This window comes from Ischnura elegans, chromosome 5, assembly GCF_921293095.1.
Source record: "Ischnura elegans chromosome 5, ioIscEleg1.1, whole genome shotgun sequence".
Lineage (NCBI taxonomy): Eukaryota > Metazoa > Arthropoda > Insecta > Odonata > Coenagrionidae > Ischnura > Ischnura elegans.
In genome coordinates, this window is record NC_060250.1 from 62,752,777 (window position 1) to 62,779,843 (window position 27,067).

Below are 27,067 nucleotides of genomic sequence, written 5' to 3' on the forward strand. Positions count from 1 at the left end.
TAGCCATACAAGGCTAACGGATCTCATACAAAAATAATTTCATCCCCCTTTGTCCACCTTTAAACAATTTATGAATTAGACAACGAGAGTGTTTTATACAAATACTGCTTACTTAAAGTAGCCACACAGGCTTTATCGTTGATTAAAAAGGGAACCATGGGCGGGACGGGGTAAGCGATTTTTAAGTGCGAAAAAAGCGGCAATAAAGTTAAGCAACACCAATCTGAACTTGTTAAAGTTATTGCTGCTTGCCGAAAACTTATAAGCAACACCAATCTGGGCTAGATATAGTTACTGCCCCTTGCGCAGCACTTTTTCCGCACTTATAAATATCGCTAACCCCGCTCCACCCCGCCACTCCGTTCCGCCCCGAGTTCCCCTTCATAAATATTGAGATTTTTTCCGATGCTGAGAACTAGTCTGTTGAACGCATACGGTACATATAAAAAGGCACTAGTACTGAATAAATTTAATTTTTTTAGACCACTAAAATTTATATCCGTTTCGGAACCTAATGGTGACGAGAAAAGCGCTTCGGAGAACAGTAGTGAACTTTGAGGTCGTTTTCCAAGCATTTCGAAAGTAATGCAAAAAGTAGTATAATGAAAAGCCATAATGCATGTTTCAAAGTGACCATTAAAAATCCTATTGATATTCAGGATTCATCCTTGTTAAGACTATTTCGCAGCAAAATATAAGGAACATGGACAGAGAAATATTTCATTCCATTTTACTTTATTTATTCCCATATCACCGAATACGGCTCATATTGGCCATTTTACAACTTGATGTTCAACAAACTTACAAAAACATACTTACGCAAGGCTTTGTTTCTTCAAAAATAATATTAAATTTGCAGATGCATGGTTTTAAATTCTCACCCCATATAAAACGGCATAGACGGCTACAATGGATAAATCCAGGAGTAGACCGTTTCCTAAGTTTGATTAAGTTTATGGGCACATTGCGAGCGCAGAAAACGAAGCAACCATTATGAATACATAGGGGAAGGTAGAGGGGGCTATTTGTATGAATAGAAACCACGCATGCCTCGCGGTTACCGACGGCAGGAATAGCCGACGATGATGGGGTAGGACATGCCCCTTATGCTATTCGGAGTGGATCAGAGGCAGGGGGCCAGTCAGCGGTGGTCCGTCTGTATTTAAAGGGGCCTCTTGGTTTAAGGGAGGGGGGACAGTGGAGCGAGGGAAGAATTGTAAGTGTGACGGGGAAAGGATAAAAGAACAAAAGGGGATGAGAATATACGAACAAAAGAGGGGGTTAACTTAGGGAATGTCCCCACATCTGACTTAGTCACTTAGATGTTATTTTTTACTGGATACGTAGGTATATTTTCTTGCCTGTCGCAATTTTGAAACGAATATACATAAGAGCAAAAGCTTCGTCGCACGTAGCGTAATAAATGACACGTGCTTGGCAATGACGTCATGGCAATATTAGCAGTGCCGGAACGCACTTTTCTTAACTCTTTTTGGATGTGAAATATTACTCCGAGTGTTTTTTTTATCACAAGTCATTGTTTACATTTCATTACAATTTTTTGTTTTGGTTACGAAAGTATATATTAGAAATGTTGTGGAAACTTAATTGACAAAAGTGTTATTTGACTATTATGTCTTTTGCTAACCAGTGCCGGAACGGCGTTTCGGCGTTTTCAGGCACGATTACACCACTGGTTCTCGGTGAAATCTAACCCCCGCCACGTAATTCCCCGTGAAACTTTGGTAGCGCCCACATGCACCTGGCTGCATATTTAGGAGATATACTCACACCTCACACACCCTAGAGCTGACTCGCAGGGTATAACATATATGTCGATAGGAAACCTATGGTACGATACACCAGTTCACCCAATTTCCAATGAGGGTTTCCAAAAAAATATTTGTTACCGTGAGTACTCTATGTTAAAGAGGCCCAGTTAATTTACAGCAATTCATTCAATAATACAAGCTATACGATACAATAGTTTGTTTTCCACAAAATGCGGCATTTACACATTCAGTGACATGATGACGCATTTTTTGCGCCCATTCGATGGAGGTTCCAATATTGGAATGTAAGTAGAAATGGCTATCTCTATACTAGGATGAAAGAGACTGCAAAGAAAACAAACCACATTGAAAGATAGAAAACTGGCATTATGGAAAAACATTTAACAGTATTCCTGTATTTTGATAGTGCTTCACCAATGCAGTTCCTAATAGCAGCATTGAAAGGATTAGCAAGGATAAAAATTAATAATAAAACGTTATTGTACTTTTCCACACGATTTAATTAATACGACCGGTTTCGTCGCAGAGGCGACATCATCAGGTACAGAAACCGTTATAATAACAGTTATTTGGTTCTTGTTTATCTGGTTGCTATTACGTTGGTAGGGGAGGGTTGCGTTGGGGTTGGAGCGTCACTCAGCTTCAGGGGAATCTCCAAGAGCGGGGAATAGTTTGCAAAAATATTTTCATTTGCTAAAATTCCATTTTTTATATGCTTCCTTATCTCCAACTCCTCCAAGCAGTCCATCCTTCTTCCCTTTCTCCAAGGTGGAGAATTTCCGGAACAAAATTGCTCCTGTGGTCACTCTCCCATAGATGTTTCGCGAAAAGCTGAGTGACGCTCCAACCCCAACGCAACCCTCCCCTACCAACGTAATAGCAACCAGATAAACAAGAATCAAATAACTGTTATTATAACGGTTTCTGTACCTGATGATGTCGCCTCTGCGACGAAACCGGTCGTATTAATTAAATCGTGTGGAAAAGTACAATAACATTTTATTATTAAGAATGGATTTTCACAAAGTAAAGCCAGAAACAATCAAGGATAAAAATACTTCATATTTTTAGACGCAAAGGTTTCTCTACCTCTAAGGAATATTCATAAAAGAATTATTTACGTGATTAGCTGTTAAGTTTTCGCGAGGGCTGCATTGAGATTCCGAAATGAGAACTATTCAAAATTTTGTTGATTTAAATCACAGGTTGACGAATTCAACTTAATGTCTTTTTTGGTAAGCTTTGTAGAGAATATATTACCGGATTCAAATAAAATAAAAGCAGAGAAAATTAATTTCAGACATATTTTTAAGTAAATTTATATTCTTTACTGTAATACCTTCATGAAAACGCCCTGGAAAAAGTAAATTCTATAAAATATACTATTACGTGAAGCCTGTGTTGGGAGTTTTTTGAAAAGAAGCGTGAACTTTAAAAAAACTAGACGCCATGTTTTGACAAGAGGGGAACGCCGGAAATATTTCTAATACGATGAAAACGCATAGGAAAAATTTTCATATTATGAATATATCGTTACATGAAGCCTGTGTTGGGAATTCTTTGAAAAGAAACGTGAACTTTAAAAAATTAGACGCGCTACCTTGACGAGAGGGGAACGCTGGAAATATTTCTAATGCGGGCACGGTGGATTAGATGGACGGAGAAGGTTTTTGGGATTCGGAAGCCAGGGAGGGTCTAAAGCAGAGGGAGGGAATGATATATGGGTTTCCAGAGAGACGAAGGATTAAAGGACGAACGGAATGCCGTTCCACGTGGGGTGAGAGGGAGTGTGAAGCCCTTTCGGGAGGAATTTTAAAAATTTTTGGCGAGTGGGGTCACCATACGAAAGAACGAAGGTCTCATACGCCGAGTGTCAAACGGAATCCCGAAGTTAATCGCGTTAATACAACGATTTGAATGCGTTAATCTCGGCTATCGTTGTCCCGCACATCAAGGTTGTACATATATGAACAGCGATAGGCATTTATTACTGATGCCGGACAGAAAGTCAAGCGCCGAGAGCCTTAAAATGATTAGAGCTAATAAATAGAGAACTCATTTGCAGAGGTTGAATTTCGTAAAAGCTAATGCGTTTGCTGAAAATCAGAGCTTATCCAAAATTCCATAGAAAACATACGATAGAACTAATTACAGATGCCCGGCCTCGGTGGCGGCGGGTAAAGTACTTGCCTGCCAAACAAGAGGTCGCGGGTTCGAGTCCCGCCTCGATAGGTTGCCCCTTTCCAGGGCATGGATGTTCGTGCACGTTCAAATTTTTAACATGTTGAAAGACATGTGAGACAGAAGGTAAAAAGCCGCGCGCTAATAACTCATTCAGAGAGGTTCAAAAGATAAAAATGTAGGCAATGACTTCCGAAATTCGATGCTAGACATGATAAGACTCTTTCATTGCCTACAATAGCAAATGTTTTTTTTTTAATCGTAGAGACCAAATAATATGATACCTAGGTAAACTAAACATTACATAACCAGAAATGCCACAGAATATCTCTGAGGATTTTTGGAGGCTTTTCCATTTAAATGAAACTCAGGCCTTTGAATCATGATCCCAGCATATAAAACTGGGCTCGCTGACATTTTACCGATCTCAACGCGATTACTGCGCCAAATTCATCAACACGACTGCAGGAACAATAGATAAACAACTCAATGAAATAGTTAATTTACCCGGTTCCATGAAAACATATAATTTCCGTTTAAAAGCAGGGTAGTGAGTTTATGAATGAAATTGGATGCCCTTGGATCAAATACTCTTTACAGAGTTGAGATACTTATTTTAAGTTACTCTGACGTTAATGCACCCAGTAATAATAATAGGCGTGAAAATAAAATTTATGGAAAGTGAGCACTAATTTGCTGGTTTATAAAAATATTTTTTCAAGGTTCTACAGTGATTTTTTTGCGTGAGGCAGCAATTATTCATGTGAACACGGATGTGAGAATTGCTAGAGCAAGCCTATAAACTAGAAATTACTAAAATGCATGGTAAAACGAAAGGTATGAATTAAATCAATAAGCTGCATCCTGAGAACACTTTTAATATAAAACTAAAAAAAGAATGCATGAACATCATGTCTTACCTTTATTTGATAAACCCACAGCGGCGTCTCCGTCCCAGCAGAAAATCCTAGTTCTCCTCCAAACACATAGATGGCGTCCTTAAAAGCGACGGCTGAATGCTCCTGAAGGCATGGTGGACACTCTCCAGTTGGTTTCAATTGCTCCCAACGGCTATCCGCTAAAAATAAAACATAGAAAAACGTATTAATTTATGGCAATTACATTCAAACACTTTTTACGCATTGTTATAAATATTTAAAACTCTTTGTTTCACCCGCAACACATAAATACCTATATGTATATAGGTATTTAAAATCACTGAGAATTGAACATCGTTATCAGTACATGAGTGTCATCAACTCTGGCCTCATGGCTACGCTAGCACTTTTCTCGAGGTATTGGTTTCAGCATTCAGTTCCACTCTAGCGCGATTTGCACCGAATCGGTAGGAATTAACAACATGTAAACCCGACAGAATTTGAGCAATAACTCAATATAAATACATCAGACCATACGAAGTAATGTTAGAAATGGGAATGCAGATACAACTGTAGGGACATGGTAGATAAATCCTTTCACAATTACAGGGACAAGGTAGATAAATCCTTTCACATAAAAAATTAGCGGAAGATTTTCCTTTTTCACTTTGATCATACAATGTGCCTAATAATTTGCACGCGTTGGGCCATTTGTAATCGAACATTTTCAGCGAGATATTCCGGAGGATAAGCCTAATTTTGCCGTTTTATTGTTTTTCAGAGAGACCGGACCAGGGTTAACACTAGAATGATTGGGGTTGTATGACTGCATGGAAAGAAATTTACCCTCACCCGTTGATGGGTAGTGTTTATTAAGAGTTTTTCCCGGATTTCACACGATTTCTATGAATTGTGTTAAATCCAGAAAAACTTATAATGGAATACCACAAAGTTAATCAAGAGTTAGTGAATTTTGGTAGTGTTAATTTTAAATATTTCTTCGTTAATGTTATATCAATTAATATCTTCATTAAATATTACCTTTTACTTGATTTATCGACACGAGTTTCTTTTAATAGATAATTTTGCAATGAAAATTGAAAATGAACAGCGGTCACGTCGCTGCTGCTCTCCTGCCCTAACTTACCACACATACTCCGAATGGCAGATATGCCGCTTACTTTCACTCAAGTATGTTAAATGCATACATTTGCTATCAAAAACATCAAAATGGCCAGACTTAATATAGAGTAGTGATTTCCCGAATAAAACACGCGTAACCGTTGCAAATAAAATAGAGACACTTATCCTGTCATTTTCACGGCTGTTGACAGACAGGTAGTATAACTCCATGTATATGTGAAAAAATCAAACAACATTTAACAGAATATTCAGCATAAAAAATAAATAGAAATCTGAAAAAATGAAAACAACGGAAAAAATTCTAGGCAATGCGGTTAAGTAAAATTTTGAAGAGGCGAAAGAGTTTTATTACCTCGGAAGCCGAATTACCAACGATGGACGAATCAAGAGAGGATTAGACAGTACAATAGCGCAGGCGAAGAGGGCTTTCTACGAAAAGAATCTTCATGCAGCTGAGATTACAAGCATAGTAGTAAGGAAACAATTCATCAGATGCTACATATGGAGCATGTTTCTCTATGGATGCGAGACTTGAATGTTGATAGCAGCAGAGAAGTCAAGATTGGAAACATTTAAAATGTGATACTGACAAAGAATATCGGAGACGAAATTGATCGACCGAGTAAGTAATGAGGAATTACATAGAAGAGTGGGAGGAAATAGAAGCCTTCTAAAAACCTAAAGCAGAAGACGGGACAACTTAATGGGCCACATTATAAGGCATGATGGCAATCGTAGAAGTATAGTTGGATAAGAAGAAAGGCAATAATTTTTTCGTCGAATAAGTTTTTCAGAACAAGTTATAAAAGATGTAAAAAAGAAGAAATAAATAATAACAATCGTAGAAGGATAGAAGGACAAGTGGAAGGGAAAAAGGGCAAGGGACGGCCCCGAATGAGTTAGATAGGACAGGTTATAAAGGATGTCAAAGAGAAGAAACACGTCGCTATGAAAAGGCTAGCGGATAGGAGAGAGGAATGGAGAGCTGCGTCACACCAATCTTGGGATTTTTGACCAATGATGATGATGACTAAGTAAGTAGAGTTTACCCGTCAAGAGGACGGGTCTGGTGCATCTAGTGTTGAAGTCGCAATGGGATTTTTTCCGCATTTGGCTTTACAGACGGTGTGGTGTGCGAAGGGAGGGTGAAGAGGAATGGCGACTTAAACCGCAAAGTCCCATCCGCAAACAGCATCAACCGCCGCGGGCAGCACTGGAGGGATCGGGGGGACGGAAGTCCACGCGGGTCTCCCTGACCCCCTCGGAAGAGAAAAAAATCCTTCCCCCCTCAGGCACCGATAATCCGAAATTCTCCCTCCCCCGCTGATTCCGAGGGTTGGACCGTCACCACCCGATAGGTCCTCTCGAGTGTTTGCGTGAGGGAGTCGGGGGAGGGAATTGACATTGCATGGGAGTGCGAGGGAGATGCCAAAAGCGAAGGCTGTCACCCTGTTAAAAGGACCCATACCACCGGTATGCGTCTCTCGGACCCTCTTGACCAGGAGCGTTTGGTCTTTTCCGGTAGCACATTACATTTAAAACTTACAAATAAATTCACGGACGAAAAACGGACGAAAGACGTCATTTAAAACGTATTAATATCAGACTCAGGTTTAAGAACAAAGCATTAGAAGTAGCATAAAGGTTTTAAATAAAACTATTACATTTAGGGCCGGTTATAAATGAATGCTTAACGGTAACTTTAAGATGATAGAGCCTTTGACTTTACCTAGAGGATGTTGAAAGTTCTGGTTGGCTTCTGTATATAAGATCAGACTTCTAGCGAACTTTCAGCCACCACTAGGTAACGTTGGCTGAATAATCTAATGGTTAGGGCTGAAAATATATTATTTAACCGAATCTTAAATGAATATGACCTAAAATATATGATTTTTTTAAATTTTACATCACAATGCCGGCATCGTCATCATATTAATATAAGGAGCGGTGAGAGGGTACATCAGAATATCGGAAAATTATGAAATTTACGATTTCTCAGCCTTGGGCTAAAAGTAGTGCTGGTAGTGGCACCCAACGGAAAATTTTGGGCAGAGACTAGGAACATCGGAAAAGTTAACTGCAAAGTTCGACGTCTTCGAGATCTAGTGCTCTTAGCAATTGCAGAAGAGTAAATGGATGGGCAGGGTGAGAAACGAGGAGGTGCACAGAGGAGTAGAAGAAGAGACGGACTTGCGGAAGATTGTATGCCAGAGGAGGACCTCTGAGGATAGATAATGCAATGTGAGAGTATTTATGAGGGATTGAAATATTGAAGGAAAAGTCCCGAGAACCAACAGATAACACAGAGCGTACTTGGTACAGATAAAGTAACACATAAGAAGCAGAAAATCAGGTAACAGAAGGAACTACCTTGGGGAAGGAAGAAAGGCAGGTTTACACGATACCAATCTCAAGATTCCAGTAATATGCATGTGGCCTAAACTCCTGGTTACTGTGCTGCATCTCGGAATCGAGGAGTAGTCTTCATATATTGATTGCAGTTTGTATTAGATTGTAGTTCTATGCATGTACATGACCCAAAACTTTGGATACTGCGCTGCATGGTAGAGCAGTCTTCATATATTTACTGTATGATGAAATTCTGATGGTAAAGGAGGGCTGTGATCGCCTCAGGGTGTGCTCTAATGCAAAAGGGATTTGGGGTAACCACGATGGGAGAAAGAAAAGAGGGTACACCCCTCGGGATGTAGAGAAGGAAATCGAATCGTTTGTGTGCCTCGGGAAGTGTGCGGGGAGTGATGAAAAAAGCAGGGAGGAACTAAAACGCATGGGGCATACTGCGAAGGGTCGAAAAAAAAAGAAACGCGTGGGGCGAACCTTAATTCTCCAGCTCACCCTCCTCCTAGGTGGACATTGGCTTAAAGATTTAAGACGGTGGTGTAGGAAGAGGGAATCAGGATCTCTTGGTTTCGACTTTTTGCCTCCCCAAACTGGGGACAGCTGAAGTATGAAGAAATGGTATTCTTACAGTACGACACTAGTCACTAAGTGACTCTGTAGTGAGTGTTGAAGTATTTTTTTCTACTGTGATAACTGCACCAGTTAAGGCAATGAATCAGAAAAACTATACCGCATGATATAAAAAATATATCCATTAAGACAGTTATAGAATTATTTAGAGTATTTTAAACAAGAATATGAGATTACTATATGAATTACTCCAGCTCTGTATGTTCATGAGACTCCGATCGAAAACTCTTTTTATTTCAGTAATGGATATTAATACTCATTACCACATGGTGAGCGCTATGGGTTTTAATAGAGCCAAATATGGAGAGAGTAGCAGTATGGTACGGTTTTGACTTATACCTAGGAAAAGCTAGGCTTTAAACCAAGAATTTGTAATGCAAGGTGGTTCGCAAATGTCATAAAAACTTAATTTAAAGAACTGTATGCAATGACGAAAAAAAACTAAATAAAGAGCGCACAGTTTGATTATTATCAAGAATCAATTTAAACGTTAAAGAAAATAAAAACTAAGCAAAGGAAAAGGATGTGGATGAACAAGAAAAAGAAAGCAAAAAGTCAACGAGGAAAAGGGAGATTAACTATTTCCGCTCAGCAGAAGCTTTGTTCTCCCTTTCGATGGAAATGGGGAATGATTTGAAAGAACTGCTAATTGATAAGTTCAGATAATTCACAGTAGAAATAAGAGTAATTCAAAATAAATATTCGCGCGCAAACATAATTGAGTTCTCTACCCTACTCCTATGCAATAAATATCCTGATGAATACTTACACACCAAATTGAGATTTTTATCATAGAGACATATGATAAGCAGTAAAAGATAAGACATGAATTTTTCCACTTATTTGGATAGCTTGTTAAATATTAAATTAGTTAAATATATGTCTGAATGTTTAGCAGTGCCAAATGCCTCAAAGATTGCGTGCCTTAATTTTTCTGCGGATACACGAAGCTTACAAAGAATATAAAGTTTTCAATGCTAAAAAAAGAATACATAGGAAAATACAAATTTTTCGAGGTACGTGACGAACACTTTTTCTCATAAATAAGGGTGGGACAAAATAATAAGTTTAGCATTTACGATGTTGGTTGGTAGAAAGACACATCATAGTATAAGAAAAGAGGCTAATCCTCAAATACAATTAGAAACCAATACGTATTTTTGTGACGCCTGAACTTTTCAAATATTCACGCAAATAGGTAGTACTGTAATTACTGGATATGAATAAATGAAAACCAAGCAATTTAGCGCAATTGGGTATGCAGCTCAGAGAGAGAGAGAACATTTGCTTGTCAAACTGTCTCACACTCAACATCCAGCATCTCCACTTTTTCAGGATTTCCTCGAAACCATGCCTGTTTTCCTTATCTCAAATAGAAAAAAAGTCAAGTGTAATTCGTTACACCCATGTTACTATTAACTACAAATGTTGTAAGATTTGCATATAATTTTCACGACTTTTTGTCAGATAAGATATTTTAAGATACATCAATAAATGAAGGAAAGTCAGATTAAAAATAGCAGAGGAAAAGTGAAGAAAATCAAAGCATACAAAAAGAAGACAACCGCACCGGAGAAACTTTGTCTCCTTTTTTCCTTATTTTGCGAAAATTGTGGACGATTTTTAGAGGAAGTGATTAGTCTGGGAAGGATGGACTTCTGGCGACGAAGGGTCCAAAATATTCCGAACGGGGAGAGACAAAGTTACATGAAGGTTTGACGATGGTGGGAAAGTGGGGGACACTGAGGGGAGAGGGTAGAAATATCGATAAAGCAAACAAAACCGCCGGATATTCCGACGGAATAAAAAAAAAAGTTATAAAAACTTTGATTCCAACCCGGGTCCAATCACTCCTTCCCTTTTTTTAAACGAAATTAATGAATGGAAGCGCCTCCGGTAAAACTCTTCATCGGGGAAAAGGAAGGACGAAAAAATAGGAAATCTCGTCAAAACTTGAGTTTTATTTTTCCGCATTACATGGCACGTCGAAAATACGGACGATGACTAGGAAACTGAGGTAAGAGGAGCGAAAAATGGTTGAATAATGAGTTCCAGTCGTAAATACTGTCTGAAAATTTTCCCCAGTTCGCACTAAGAGCATCAGATGATGAAGGAGGTGTATGAGGCGATGAAAGAAAAATAAGAAAGGGTAATAAATAGCAAAATGGAGAGGACTACGAGCTATTGGACTATTTGAGAACTTAAAGTGGAAAAAAGGCGATTAAAATACGCTATTTTATCCCGAACTTCAAAAGTAGCCGTGGAAATTGAAAACTGCTATTTTATCAAATGATTTCTCATAGACTTTAGCAATAAAAAACTACAGCGATAACATCACTCAAACCACCCCCCGATCAAAAGATAACAACTACAAGTAACCTTATCTATAATCTAGTACAAAATAGTCTCTCATAGCCTTAGCCATGCTTAAAATATTAATAAATAATGGCATAAAATATTAATTTTTATACAAAGGGATTGAAAGGTAACCACCTAATAAACAGAAGTACTTAAAATAATCAATGATAATTATTCTGTCCGGGAAGATCTTACGTTATATCACAAAAATTACTGATCAAAACACGTCTATTTGAATGAATATTAACGCATTAGACTTACCATAAAAATATTAACCTATACCACGTGCTTGAACCACAGATTCGCATTTAGTAGGCATGGAAGTACCAGTGGATATAAACATACAGGGTTCGCACTGCACGTTGACATTTTTATGCACTAAGTCGATAAATTCCACTCCCAGGAGCAGCTTTCCTACCCGTTATCAGCCAATTATGAACGAGACGTGAGATTACAACAAATACCAGGCACTCAAGCGCTTCAGAAAATAATCCATTTTGTGATAACGGCATCCGAGGCGTTTCCGCGATAGAGAACTGAATGATCGACTACTTTGAGCTCGAGGCAATCGGAGAGATAAAAAAATAATCCCTATGAAACGAGACGGAAAGAAAATAAATGAGCGAGTACGCCTGAATTCATGCATGCGCAATGAATGCGATGAACGGCGAGTGGGATCAAATTGTGTGAAAAACGGATAACCAATTCGAAAATGCAGCGAAGCATTCAATTCCAAAGCGCAATACGGGCTCCAAGCGTGGGTGAAAATCCACGCTGTTCCGTGAACGTGCCTACGAAAACAAATAGGGATCATATTTGCTACAGTATAAATATATCTACTCAGTACCTTGCTGCTCACACACGATTTATTTTTTCGGTAAATTTCTACCAACTGATTACGAAATCTTGGTAAAATTCCCGTTCCTGACTCCGTGGGTGTCTCGAGTTAACGCACTCAAATCTGCTCGTTCACGTTTTTTTAGAGCCTATTGTGATAATGTTTTGAAAAAAAAAAGGAAATCGTGCTTTTCAGCTTTTCGTTCCGTCGCGTCGTCCACTTCTTGAGAGCTATTTGCCGCGTAACCTCGATCAACCATTCACAAATATGTTGATGACGTCACATGCTGCCGCTAGGGTCACCGATTCTTACCTGCTCTTCCTTTACTACCTTCATCCCCTCTTGGTTCGCTGCAAACGTTCCGTTCACAGCGAACCAATAACCCCAAATTCTGAAAACATGAGTTTTAAAATTTCGTAACGGGGGTAAACATTTGAAATTTTGAGTTTATGTTGTGAACGAGTCTCTCCATGACGGAGGCTATTTACAGTAACTCTAGCGACGTCAATAACTCATAAAAAGTTAGCGTGAGCATATACATTTTTTAATCAGTAATATATGAGTGGGACACTGAATGAGGAAGATCTTTACCGTCGCAAATTATCTTTACCTTCTAGGTATATAATTCATTATTTTAATAAACTAGGATTATAGGTTTCATTCTGTTTTTTTTTCCTCTTGCGTTGGGAAAAAGTGAATTAGACGGGAAATATTCTAGCGAATGGTGTTGCAAGGGGATTTTTTTTTGCGCTCCTGCGGATGGCATGGAAGAGGGTGATGGAGGGCGTTCAGCCAATGAGGAAGGTTAGTGGAGTGACGAATTGAATCATGGGTAGAGAAATCAAGGAAACTGTGGCGCGCTGAAGGAGTCGTGCCAAGTGCTGGGAATGGATGGAGAATGAGTGGTAAGGGGAAGTAGGTCGACGGGAGATTAGGAACCCTGGTTGCGTGGGAGTGGAGTGTGGGAGGGAAATATCGCCTAGGGCAGAATCCTCCCCCCGAAAACCTCGTCTCCTATTCCATTTGCCCCTACCCTCTTGTCCCCTAGCGCGATATCTCACTCTGTGGAAAAGCAAAGTTTTTCTTTTTATTTGGGCATCTCCCAGAGCAATATCTCGAACCCTGAGGGGCTGTCCATGCATTTGAAGGGTGGATACACCCTGCTAGGACTGTCAGCGAGCCTTCTTCCTCCTTCCCATGAAGTGCGCAAATTAAGACGACGCACCAATCTCGCTCCAACGATCAGATTTGCTAGCAAATAAGTAAATTGAAACTTGGACTATCATCTAGAAATTACCAGGGTATAGAAAAAAATCTTTGTAAATAACAGCATGTTCTTCAAATCTATGAGTAAATATTGGGGGTAAAATTTGAGTTAAAGTTGATCAATGACAAGGGTATATGTTATATACCATCTTAATTTTACCTTGGTGGTGAAATTTGAGATAAAGTTGATCACTGACAAGGGTACATTCTATACAACCCGTTAATTCAACAATGATATCTCACTATGTGGAAAAGCAAAGTTTTTCCTCTAATTTGGGTATCTCCAAGAGAAATATCTCGAACCCTTAGGGCATGTAATTGCATTTGAAGGGTGAAGAAGGGCTGATACACTCTGGAAGGATTCTCAGCAAAGCACTTTCTTCTTTCCATGATGTTTGTAAATTAAGACGCCGCATCACTCTCACCCTAACGATCAGATATGCTAACCCCAAAGTTGTTTGAAACTTACGCTATATGTTTGAAAATTAAGCCATCATGAAATAATCAGGGTGTACAGGGAAAACATGTGTAAACAGTCGCATGTATTTCAAACATAAAAATATTATCTTGGAGTTTCAATTTGAAATTTTGAGCCACAACTGATCACTGATAAGGGTAAATTAAATATAATGACAATTTCATAATGGTATCATAAGTTTCAAACAAGTAATACTCCCAAAAATCGAAAATATACTCTTGGTCGAGTTTGAGTGGTGAATTCCCTAGAGAACAAGTCTACATAGCAGTAAAGGGAGGAAAACAATTGTTCCCCTGGATTAAATTGAAGCGATGGAGTTGGTGAACAAACTTTCACCTGCGCTCGATGGACGGCTGTGTCGACGTATCACTCTACCATAATAAATCCATCCACTGACTGAATTCAAGTCCAAATGAGCGTGCATTTGTTAAACATTCACATCATCCCGAGGAATGGCTAACATTATCTTTCTTGATGAATTATTAACTGAACCAGCTTAAATATCAGCATGCCCTAATCCCACTGATTGCCGCAAAATATGCCCACCTATTAGCGGTGATCAATAACTTAAGCTGTGATGGTAGCCAGTAATGAAACATTCGTTGGCAGAATCAAAAATAACCGAGGAAATAAAAATAAAGTGAGCAGAACTTCAGAAAGAGTTAAGATTATGTGAAAACGAGATTATTTTACCATTAATTCATTAGCAGAGGTGAGAAAAATGATCATGAGAAAAGAAGCATCATCTCGTCAATCTACGTTCTACGCATCATATCACATCATCAATCTAATGTATGAATTACATCCAAAACAGCTGAATTTCTCATAACCTATTTACCATCAAGATAGGCATGGGTACGTGATTGTAACGCATTTTATACTGCAGTGTAGGGGATGACAGAATCAAAAATACTCGAGGAAATTAAAATAAAAGAGCATATCTAAAGAAAAACGGAAGATTACACTCGGATTATAAAAAAAACTAGCAAGCCACCCGGCGTTGCTCGGGAAGGATAGTACCGAAAGAGGAGGGAAACTTGGATTTCATCATCATGTAGGATTTCTATGTTTTCTCTTTGGGCACGTCAAAAGGTGTGCCTACCCAGAAGGATGACCAACTGCAGAAGTTGCATGACGTAAGATAACGAACGGCAATGAGAAAACGACTAAAAAAACGCGTAGGACACAACCAAAAGTAGCACTACTGGGTTCGGGAAGATTAAATGTACCTATTTGCCAACTTAAGTCGCTATCCTTGAAGCCGTATAGAAATTCATGGCGGACAAACAAATAGACATCCTCTTTTATACATATAGATGGTCAATCCTGAACAAAAGCAAGAGAACAGTACTGCCTATGGGAATGAAATACGTCCCCGTGAAATGATCTTGGACGCATTTGAGAAGGGGTGGTTACTTTTTCATGCGGCCGATGAAAAAATAACTGGAATGCGGGTTGGGGCTAGATTCGCAGGAGGGAATGGCTGATCTCTGGGGAGGATTCTGGATGAGTACATGGAAAGATGATGAGTATGGACGTACGGTTGGATGCGTTATCCCGAGCTACTGACGTTTCTCAAACACATTTTGATGGATAGAGTGGGCTAAAAGTTGAGGAAAATAAATAGGGCTCAAGATATTTCATCTTTGACCACGAAGATATTCTCCAAATCTAGCAGCCTCAGTTTACAGTATCGAAACAGAACGTCTTGATGCAATGAATACAAATATAAGGTAAATAAACTCTGCAGCTTAAATGACTATCAACTAATTTCACAGCCTCCGTGTGTAATTTAATGAATCGTTGCAACACAATAACTATTTTTTTTTAACTGTGGGCGATAAAATTATTTTTTCTAGAGATAGAGAGGGTTTTGAAGACATCTACTTATGGTTGGAAGAGGAAATACCACGAATAGTTGTGCTATCTGCGATAGCTCCTCTCCTGCGATTCCTCTCCTGAGAAACATCATGCCAACGTTATTTCGGCTATTATCTGATATATTCACGATACTTTCACTCAGTTCCGTAAGTTATTACTGAGAAATCTAGTGCAAAATCATTTTATCTACATATACATGTACATTAGACCAACGCTTATTTAAAAAAAATGATCTTATTTAAGAATTGGTTATCTATAAATGTGCGAATTTGGGTGAAAATATCATATGAAAAGGTTCCAGGCTCGTACGGCGTCGGATAGCAGTGCCTGAGGTGCCTATGAATGACTGCTGAGTATTTCGACCCAGATAGCACATTTCCTAGAGTGAATGTGACATTTCAGAGCCCTTAGTTAAAATTTTCAACCGTTTTATCGTATCTTTATTTCTTCATGCCGAAACGATGCCTCAAAGGCGCAGCCGAACGCCCCCCGCCTCTTTCCCAACAGACGCGCCGTGCGATTCTTGATTCGCGCGACACTCCTCAGTCCCATGGATCTTGCCTCTTCCCTTAACATGGTTATAGAGTGGATCTAGAGTGAGAAATAATGACAATCCGGGGACAATATGTCACATTTGCCAATTGCGCCGGTCTAATGTACATGCTAACCCTCAACATGCGCGTGGCGGGAGACGTTACGACACCACCGTTAACAAATTATAGAAGTGCAAAGTTCCGCCAAGCATTCATTAGTCCTTTATGGTTCGCGGGAAAAACTAATTTCTACACCAATCCATTCCGCAAAATGTCTCCACAATTAATCGTGTCTGTCACACCAAAAAATATAATAAGGTGCTATTATGAGGTTCTCCCTGTCGCTCTGATATCGCGTCTAGGTATCTTTACTTAATTGCTCGAGCACTAGCGGGAAGCTTCTAAGTCTCCAGAGGCTCCCAGCCTAATAGGTTTCGCATCTGTGTAATGTTTTCCGTACGCCCGTAGCAGATTTGGACACATCGAACAAAATTCATTTGTATTTTATCAAGTTCACAGAAAAAGTCTAGCTGCGTCGGTTCTCAGGTGCTGTCTGCATATTAAACTCTCAACGGACGAATACGAACAAGAACATCCCTTTTACTTTTCCACTAGAAAATCTTCCTAAAAAACGCTTCATTAATCCTAGCTTCTTTAGGGCTCTGCTGAAAATATGTCTTTTGTGTGCTCCCCACAATAGATTCGACGATTTCCAAACTCCCAAATATTTCACTTTATTTTTTATTCAATGTTAACATCATCCACAATAAGTACAACTGGATAGTTTGATGACCTACGCAAGAAATGAAACGCCGCTTATTTGCTCAGATTGAGTTTTAGTCCCCACGAACTGCTAATAGCTCAACGAATGAACCTTATTTAAATCCAAAGATAGGAGAGATAATTAAAGTCACAATTGATAGTAGCGTCGACAGAAAATAAGATTATTTTACTGCTGATTACGGATCAGAGGTGAGAAAAATGATCACGAGAAAAGAAGGACCACATGTGTCACCTATATACGTACTCTCTACGCATCATATCACAGAAACATCATCGATCTAATGCATGAATCATATCCAGAACCATTGAATACCTATGAAAAATGATAAAGAAGAAACTGTGTGCTTTAACATGAATATTCATTCACTCATTTACTCGACCATGGTTTCAACGTTAGACGTCATCATCAGGTGAATCACTTCGTGAATCGTTTTCATAAAGTTATGCCTCAAACCATCAACGTTGAATTTCTTATTACCTATATCACCATCAAGATTCATGTGCATGGGTATGTGAGTTTAAGGCATGAAAGACGGCGCCACAGTACCACAAACTCAATTTATACATGTCATTGCATTTAAAATACAAAGTGGGTTTGTATTTCTATGCGAGGCCTATATGAGAAGCCTACATGACCATATTATACAATATTTAACATTTTGTATGAATGATGTATCATTAGTGGAAATGTTTGACAGTTTTACGTTTAGAATCAAGACTTTTACAAGAAATAGAAGACGAGCTCTCTCTTTTTAAAACATAAATACAATTTAATTCACATTATTTAAAGCAATCAATGATACTATTAAAATTAAATTAATTGGCGTCAGCCTAAAAACAGTTGAAACTGTAGAATGCATTGTTCACTGCACCGATATTCTGGTAAAATGGGAAATGAATACAAATAAAAAATGAGTTAACCCACGGATTCCAAAACTATATTTTCTTTCATTTTTTCGAGTAATTTTTTTCCATAACAGAGAAAGAAATCTCTTCATGAAAATTCTAAAAATGGCATACATTAATCGCACGCGCAAAACCAGGATAAATTTGCATCTTTGAATAATATGTTACCCATTTTTGTCTTTTGATATCACTGAAAAAAGTGAAGACCAAGCAAGTAGTATCGTAATGTACAGAGCAATCTCCCTACCACATGGAAAGCAAAAAATGAGGAACGAAACAGGCAATTTTCAATGCTAGGTTAACACGAAACACATGTGCAAGGGAGCCACCGAGAAAATTCAGGGCGTTACCATTGTTATAACTCACTATATCATCGCTCCACGATGTCGTTTCCTAGCCATTAGCGTCACCAGGATAGAACGACTGCTTAGAGGAAATACAAAAATAACTCAAGAGAAGTATTTTCCCGGTTCGAGCTAGTACTTAGAAAACCATTTCGAACGAAAGAGGCGCATATGAAAACATCGCATCAGTCTGTTGACCTAAGGATATCCCAATATATAGAGCAAGCAGAAAAGTGGTGGAAACATTTTTTGCCCAAGGAAAAGTCACAAAAAACGAATACAATTGATAATGCCTCGGAAAAAGGCGGAGATGTTTTTCTTCAGAAGAGAAACAAGAAAAGGAGGAAGAACGACTTTCTAACAGAGAACAAGGATATAAGGGGCCAAAAAGTTTACGCACACAAGAAAAAACAAAGGCGAGGGGAAAAGGATAAGAACTGAGCAAAGGAAATGGGGCTACCGGAAGTAAGGTATAAAAGACCATGATCTCAGAAAAGTGTATTTGGCAAAATGATTAACTCAAATGAAATAAAGAGAGAATGAAGGAGGGACTTCGGAATACGTATACGCGAATATTCTTTAGCAATACTCGGAAACCTTAGGGGGACTGATCATTACCGCTCGAATGGTTTCATATCACCATGACTTACTCGTTTAAATCTTATGCTTTCACATTCATTTTATCAGGGTGAATAGAGTACTGCCCTACCTACATTTTCCTGTGATCTCATATAAAAAAGTACTTCTGTATTCTATTCAAATATACTTATAGTTACGATGAAGATATAATTTAAAAGTTGAGATGCAGGAAGATTTTAACAAGTTCAGTACGTCTGTGCTTTCGTCTGTTGTATACGATTTGAAACTTTACGCATAATTTAAGCTTTAAACAAGTTATTCGTGGAAAAAAATTTAAAATAGACGGGTCAAAATTTAAACATGCATGTTATTTAGAGGAAGTTTGAACAACTTAATCGGTAACATCATGAGATAGGACTATTTGATGAAAACAGCCGTTGGGAAAAGTGGAAGGGAATATCGGGAAATAAATTTCTCGATAAAATAACAAATAACAATTAATTTAGCACATAAAATACAAAATGTAAAAATAATAGCCTTACACTTAAACTTTTTGATTTATTACAAAATAAAGAAATACAAATAAAAAGCGGGCATAAAAAATAAGAAGGCTCTACTTTATTTGCAAAAACGAATTCTTCAGTTTGTGGAACACAATGCAGAAAATGAAATCACCACCATAGGCATAAACGGAGGATATAAGTGAAGAAAGTACAAAAAAGAGGGAAGGCCTAAAAAATTACTATTCAACATACACATCAACAATTTATCCTCAGAGGAGCATCATTATCAAATTTAAAAATGCCAATAACATTGTGAGGGGAGCGAGACCTCGCATCACCTCAGGCAGTCAAGAACACACCGACGGCCGCAGAGAGAAAGAATAGTACCTAAGGGAGCAGGAAAACGCCGAGGTACGCATCCTCCAAGGCAAACGTGATATGAGGGACACATTTAAACAAAACCCGAAGAAGAAAACAAACGAAAGGAGTTGGAAGGTGAGCGAGAGGGAGGAGATGGGACAAGCAAACAAAAGAGCACAAGAGGGCGCTATCATCAAAATTCTCATGGTAAACAGAAAGAAAGTGAACATAAGGGGAGTAGGGGACTGGGTTTGGAATGGAAAAAGTTAGAGCGGATGGGGATGCAGCAAAGATGCATCTCGTCGTTGGAGGAAAAGTTGGATGGGGTTTAACTCCTGAATTGTTAAATGGGAATTATTCCGCCTCAAGCGTACCTTTACCCATCCCAGCCGTCGAAACTACAAAGGAAGTTAGAGATAACGTCTTGCTCTGCTTAGTATTTAAAATGTCTATTCTATCTGCCAATAAAATAAGGAAAGAAATGTGCACACACAATACGAGATACCTCGTATCTACAACGACGTCATTCGCTTCGGAACACATCATTAGAGGTACAGTTCACAGCCCCCAAGTAAACAATACCTTACATTATTATTCGTCGGACTAGAGTCACATCCTAAAAATTTCATCGTCATGTAACTACTATCCATAAAGTCGTGAACGCATAGCCGTAAGTGTTAAGAATGTAAAGTGCATCGGAAAGGAAGAATATTCTGCTAATAGCATTTGAGGGGTGAAATAGAATACTTTCATAGCGGCATAAGTTTTCTGGGCCCATTTCATGCCTGGCAAAAGATAATTCTTAAAACAATCCATTCAACAATGAACAACCTTGTTTTACCGTACCAATCCGATACAGAAATACATATGGCAGAGTTATAATAATATTCCAGTACACGAAAATGTATTTCACAATCATTCAAACTAGTTCAGCCTAGTATCTAGTGACAAATAACTAGATAGGAAGAGGAAGTACTTTGAACACTATGTGTCCATAAAACCTTTAAGTAAATCCCATTCTTCCCATGTGCAGTATGTATTTGAGGAATTCAATCTCTCTACTTCCTATCCAATTACTTGCCACGTATGGGAGGAGCGGTCTGCCTGGCCAATGCGCCGTAGCACTTCTATTCCACCTTTAAGAATGAGGATTTTCCCAATTTATGCAATGCAATATGTTGTATTTTTTTGTTTTCTTTTCAAATGGAGTTATAACTAAATATAGAGTAAGCTTTACGTTCCAAGTAAAAATTTTGACAAGGTAAAATTTACGTACGTTATGAACTGGTCCGTGGTTGCCATATGACTCTTATAAATATTAGTCTTTGTAGGCACTCAAAGTATTTTTTGGCTTCGCTGCCTGATACTCCACATTATTTGTTTCACTTCCAAATTGATTTAATCCTCACCTACTCGATGTTCTAAATAGCTGCGCGTTATTCATCGATCCATCCAGGCAACATGGGTAATACTGTACACGTACATTTGTATTGCCAACGTGTCAGAGTAGATTTTTGTAATTAAAGACGAGCCTATGACGTATATACAGCTTGTGTGATTTGATTGAATTTTCTGCGATCCCGAAATTTTAGTTCCCCTTCCTTCCCCATTTACTCCTCTTATCACCGAAAATCTAACATAATTTTGAAGCAGTCTTGAATTCTGACGATAAGTATGAAACGGGTACGGAGAAAAAGAGAGATGGAAATTTCACTGCAAATATATTTAATAACGTGCGACGCGATTCGAACATCAGGTGATTCTGAAGAACGATGCACATTGCACTTGAAAATTTTGCGGAAAAATTGTCGTCCGTCGTTTTCATTAGATGAGTTCGTCATTTCATTATATCTCCCCTGCCTCATTTGCTATCATTAAATGATGTATTCCTGCGCGTTTTATACTGATCCATCCTCGCCACATGAAGAGTCTATGCAGATACACGAAGATTGTTTGACCTCAAACCCTGCTGTTCCTCATTCTTAGCGGACTCCAGCTCTCGTAAGGGTTGGGTAAGTGTGACGCAAAGCGATAACTCGTAAACAAGGAAGAACAGCTCGAGCATGTAGGCGAAAACAAGCAGAATCATGAGGGAATGGGATGCTTTCAAGCCGAAAGGATGCGAGGGCTAAAACCCGATTCAGCGACGGCTCCCAAGTCTCGCTCGACCCCGAAAGGGAAAGAGAGAGAGGGAGGGTGGGGGCAGTATGATGGGGAAGATGGATGGACCACTGGGATGCTGGACTCGGGGGCGGAATTATGGCGCCACCAAATGGGTTTGGGAGGGGAAAAACCAGGGGTGGAGGACGACCTCGTGGAGGAAAAGCCCAGGGCCCACAAAATGAGGACAAAGGAGTGTGTGGGTTCGATAACAACATCCACACGATATCCTAAAAGTGTGGATGATGAGGGGGGCTCGCACAGAGACGGCTACTACCCTACTCTGCTAGTAGCCAATTGACTACTACCCTACTCGAAGCAGAGAAATGTGGCGTGTTGCAGGTTGAATATCACTCAAAATTGTTTTCGGGGACAAGATAAAAGGTCATTTTCTCGATAATTAAGAGGAATAAAGCTGACGTATTTGGTATAAAATATGAGTTAAAGCCAAAAGTTACACCACATTGCAAAAAACGGAGTTCTCGCTCAAACACAATTTGAATTATTTACGTTATTAACATTTTACGTTAAAAATTTCGAAATTATAAGGCAACATGGCGGACAGAAGATATCAACCGATTTGGAATATCATATTTGTATGATCTTAGGTTTTCCCGGGCTATCAGCTGCAGAAAAGCCATCATCTCAGCAAAACTGGAAAAACTTGGGAATTTTGAAGCAACCTGGAAAATCTTGGAATTTCCACAAATTTGAAATAAAAATATTGGCTTAAAGCATAATTTAACAAGTTTGAGGACGAAGTCGAGCAGAAAATCCCGGTCTTACCATACGAGGACAAATAAGTGAGTGGTTTTGATAGCAAAATCAACACGATGTCGTCCTGATGCATCGAAGGAGTATTGAGGACAAGGAGTGCTCGCCTGCAGCGGGCGCAAAGGACCTGGTGCAGAGGGCTTAATAAAATACTAAGGCAGGCTGCGCGGTTCGTCAATACTGCTACGGGCGCACAGAAAGCGTTACCCAGATGATAAGCGAATAATTTATAATGAAAAACACTTTGTTGCTCCCACAAAATTCACAGTTTCTATTTTATTACCGGTTTCGGCTATTACACCATATTCAAATACATCTATTAACGGCATCAACGGCTTGTGTCCATCATGTATTTCAAAATGGTGTAATAGTCGAAACCGGCAATAAAATAGAAACTGTGTATTTTTTGGAAGTAACAAAGTGTTTTTCATCATAAATATGGAGCCCTTCCACCACGTAAATGCTTCAAGTTTCGATTTAATACGCGAATTAGGCTGGTAGCCGCTGGAGACTCGGAGGCTGCTTGAACAATTGAGAATAGATTTATTTAAGAGAAACCCGGACAACATAAAAGTTTCCAGGTCCGACAGAAGCGATAAATTAAGAGAGATGTTTTGCCAAACAGATAGATATGGGAATTCGTTTTTCCCCCGAACCATAAAGAACTTTAATAAATGCTAGTCGTAATATACTTAGATCCCTTCCTTTATATTTATAAACAGCTTGTGTCCTAACACCCTTATTTACATAATTCACCGCAACACGCCTTTTAGGTGGCTTTTTACGAGAAAAATGTTCACTTTAATGTAACTTTAATGATTGATTTATGAAGAATCACTGAATCTCCAAAGAAGATCTCGCGTGGAAAACCACGGGCCTTCGATACGAGAACAAAGGAGTGAGTGACTTCGTTAACAACATCCACACGATATCCTCCTAAGGCATCGCAGAAGTGTGGAGGATAAAGGGGCAGCTTGCTCAGAGTAGGGTAGTTGACATTCTATCGTGATAAACTTGGGAATTTTTTATCTACCCGTAAAAATCCGGTAATTTCCTCAAATTTGAGAGAAAATTTTTCACTTTATTTAAACTCTAGCGAATAGTTTAAGATGGATCTATGAATCTCTGAGGACGATCTACTGAATAAAACCCGGGCCCCAGAACAAAGGAGTGAGTGGGTTCGATAACAATATCCACACGATATAGATGATATATGAATACAGTTATTCTTGTCGACACTTGACAACAGAACAATCAAAATTTTTCTTCATCCAGCAGAGGGCGCGTGGCGAAATGTAACGTTAGAAGGCGCATTGGGTGTCATAGACACCCCAAAGATTTTTTTTTATCTTTCCTTGCTATCATATAGTTATGCTGTGTTCTTTTTTAAATAAGCCAACCGAATTAAATTGATAATAATAATTATTCTTACAAAATAAAGAAGAACAATTGGGTGACATAACTACACCCCCGCGCCCTTTCCCGGGTTAAATCGATTTTTTGATCGGTTAACGGCCTTAACTGTCATTAGAGAAATATTTTACTTAAAGTTCTGGATGATATTTCGTTGAGTTACGTCGAGTTAAGAGCTAAGTTACGTGGAACGAAGTTTGAGTTCCCGCTTCATGCATTTCTCGCGCCTAGTTCTCCACAAAACTTTCTCTGAAACAATTCCCTCCCCTTCACCCACTCCACACAACCTCCCCTACACCGCCTCAGAGGCGCCTCTGCTGTCTCCATGGCAACCGGCGAGAGGAGAAACCGGAGTAAGGACGGGGAAGCGAGGAAAACGAGAGAAAATCGAAAAATAAGTAAAGGATGAAAAAAAAAGAATGAGGGGAAGAAGATGGAAGCAAATGCACACACAGCAGCGTTTGAAAAGAGATGAAATACACATTTCGCAGCCCTCGGACTTCGGAGCGAGGTGCTGCTTTATTCCTCTTGTGTTCTATGCATTGTCGAGAACAGACTCAGCACTAAGCCGAGTGGAAAAGGTTTCGTCGATGATTTAAATATGCTGAATATAAATATATTTTTTTAAATGATAAAAATCTTCCAACTTGCATAAAAATAATAAAATATGTTATATATCAAGAATGTCGACACTGATTCACCTCGCCGGCCGATTTGCTAAGAGGATGAAAAAAAAACGTTAATAAAAGAAAACTCTGCGGCCATTTAAGAAGTAATGCCTTTTTCTACAGCAGCTATACCAAAGCTATCTTCAAACTATGGCACGAAGTAAATTATTTCTCAATACAAACTATAGGCCTGCCTAAGGCCTATAGTTTGTATTGAGAAATACGGCTTCACTGAGTGGAACCACGAAATAGGAAATGCAAATTCAAATTGCGGGTACCACACTTGTACTTCATTGGTAAGGTACTTGGAGGAGGTGATCGATAGCTTAGGTCGTTTGCGTCGCAGGGAAGGATAGGGAACGAATAATGGAGGGAAATGATGGGTGTTGCCTTTAGCCTTCTCTTAGCGAAAAGCGCCAAGGGGACTGTGGGTCGACGTTCCACATGTGTGTTCCACCGGAGTGATGCATTTAAAGCGCCCTCCACAAGGCACTCAAGTAGAGATCGGTAATGCCACTGAAAAACCTCTCCCATCTCCGGGATTTGAGCCCATTGAGCCCACGATGTCCGAAACCAACATTTTAGATACCATACCAATCCGATCCCATCTTGTACTTCATTCTCGACCATGCTTGCGAAAATACTATGTCCTAATGCCGGTTTAATTGGTACAATGATATTATCTTTTCGAAACTATGGTCAGGAATGAAATTTTAAGGAGTAAAATGCAAAGTTAAGTTTCATTTTCTACGAAGATTTTTTCTAAAGCAGTATTTAAGATGTAGAGTAAGAAAGTCTTTATGATTTCGAAGAATACCCTTAAATTTTGGCAAAAGATTAAGGCAAATAATGTGCGGTATTTATAAATCCAGCGCAAAGGGAAACAAAGCATGAAAACGAAAAATGAAACTCAAATTTTAGCTATTGGTAAGTCAATGAAGTCGTAGAAAATCAAATTCATATTATGATAGGGACAATTATTAATAAATGAACAGTTCTCAAATTGTACAAATCACCCAATGAGTATTCAGTGGTAAGTTTTGAGGAAAGCCTCACTCAACGGTATGCATATCCTCGTTTATGATGATTAGTTAGAAATGAATAGGAATCATTGAATAGAGTAATAAAATCTGCCTGATAAAATCACTAATCCCATAGGATCTGCAAATAAGAAAAGCAATTTAAGTTCATCAGTTATCTTTGGACACTAAGATAATATTCTATAAGTTAATGCACAACAAAAGAGACTTTTACTCGTGGTGAAAGGATAGAAAACAATTAGAAGAGGCCCTATAATGGAAGCGTCAAAACAAATTTATTAATAACACACAATGTCAATTCTGCATTGGCATAGCCCTCCCATGGTTAATCCTGTTTGAAAAGAGTCAATGTCATGGTGAAATCTACCACTGCTTTCAAGATTAATGGGGGCGATTTCACGATAATAGAAAAAGTTTTTGAAACATATATTTATTTTCAAAACGTCATCCGGATGAAAACCCGAGTAGAGTTCATTGGCATAAATATACATTTAAACTTAAGTATACAAAAAAGGCAACGTGTATCAAGAAAATGCATCTATAATCCAAAATCAGAATTGTTCAAACCATTATACTGCCCGGGTCATAAATATTAGCAAGCTTTATACAATACCTGAAACATTATATGGGCTCAAAGTCGAGGCAACTCGACGACTCACCTCAAAATATTAAGCATGATTCTGAACTTCGGCAAATTGAAGGGGGACTGCTAAATCACTCTCGTTACTCATACCAGGGAACATCTAAGCTTCTCATTTCGCATTCCTCAACCGCAGCGATGGGAGTAGATTTCCATTCATACACTCCAGATACCTCCCCGTCACTCCGAACAACGAGAAAATTAGCCGTCGAGCCAGACCAGATCCGGGAATGCCATTAATTAGGGATTTACTTCGCAAAGCTATCTCCCGAGCAGCGTGGTGAAAAAGAGGGCAATTACCACAAACAATGGTATGAGCCGCGAAGGAAATGAATTAACCTACCGGAGAATAAGGAGAGAATTTCACGTCGGCAGAAGTCGTGCTGGGAGATGAAGTTTCTAGCTATGTATTTTTTCGCCATTCATAAGGCCAAGGGGCTAATAATAGCCACATAGATGAGGCCTAATCCCATCCAATAGAAGGCTGATATTTACTGCCACTTCGGTCGCATTTTAATCGGTTCATTGTAAGCGGCGAATTGATGAGTGCAATGCGA

At 38.9% G+C, this 27,067-nt stretch overlaps 1 protein-coding gene across 1 annotated transcript in view; it reads right to left on the reverse strand.

Moving 5' to 3' along the window:
- Positions 1–27,067, reverse strand: part of LOC124159707 — a 316,029-nt gene that overhangs the window by 197,095 nt on the left and 91,867 nt on the right. The window contains exon 2 of the mRNA XM_046535618.1: positions 4,895–5,052. Coding sequence (XP_046391574.1) covers positions 4,895–5,052 — 158 coding nt within the window. The remainder of the gene's footprint in view (positions 1–4,894; positions 5,053–27,067) is intronic.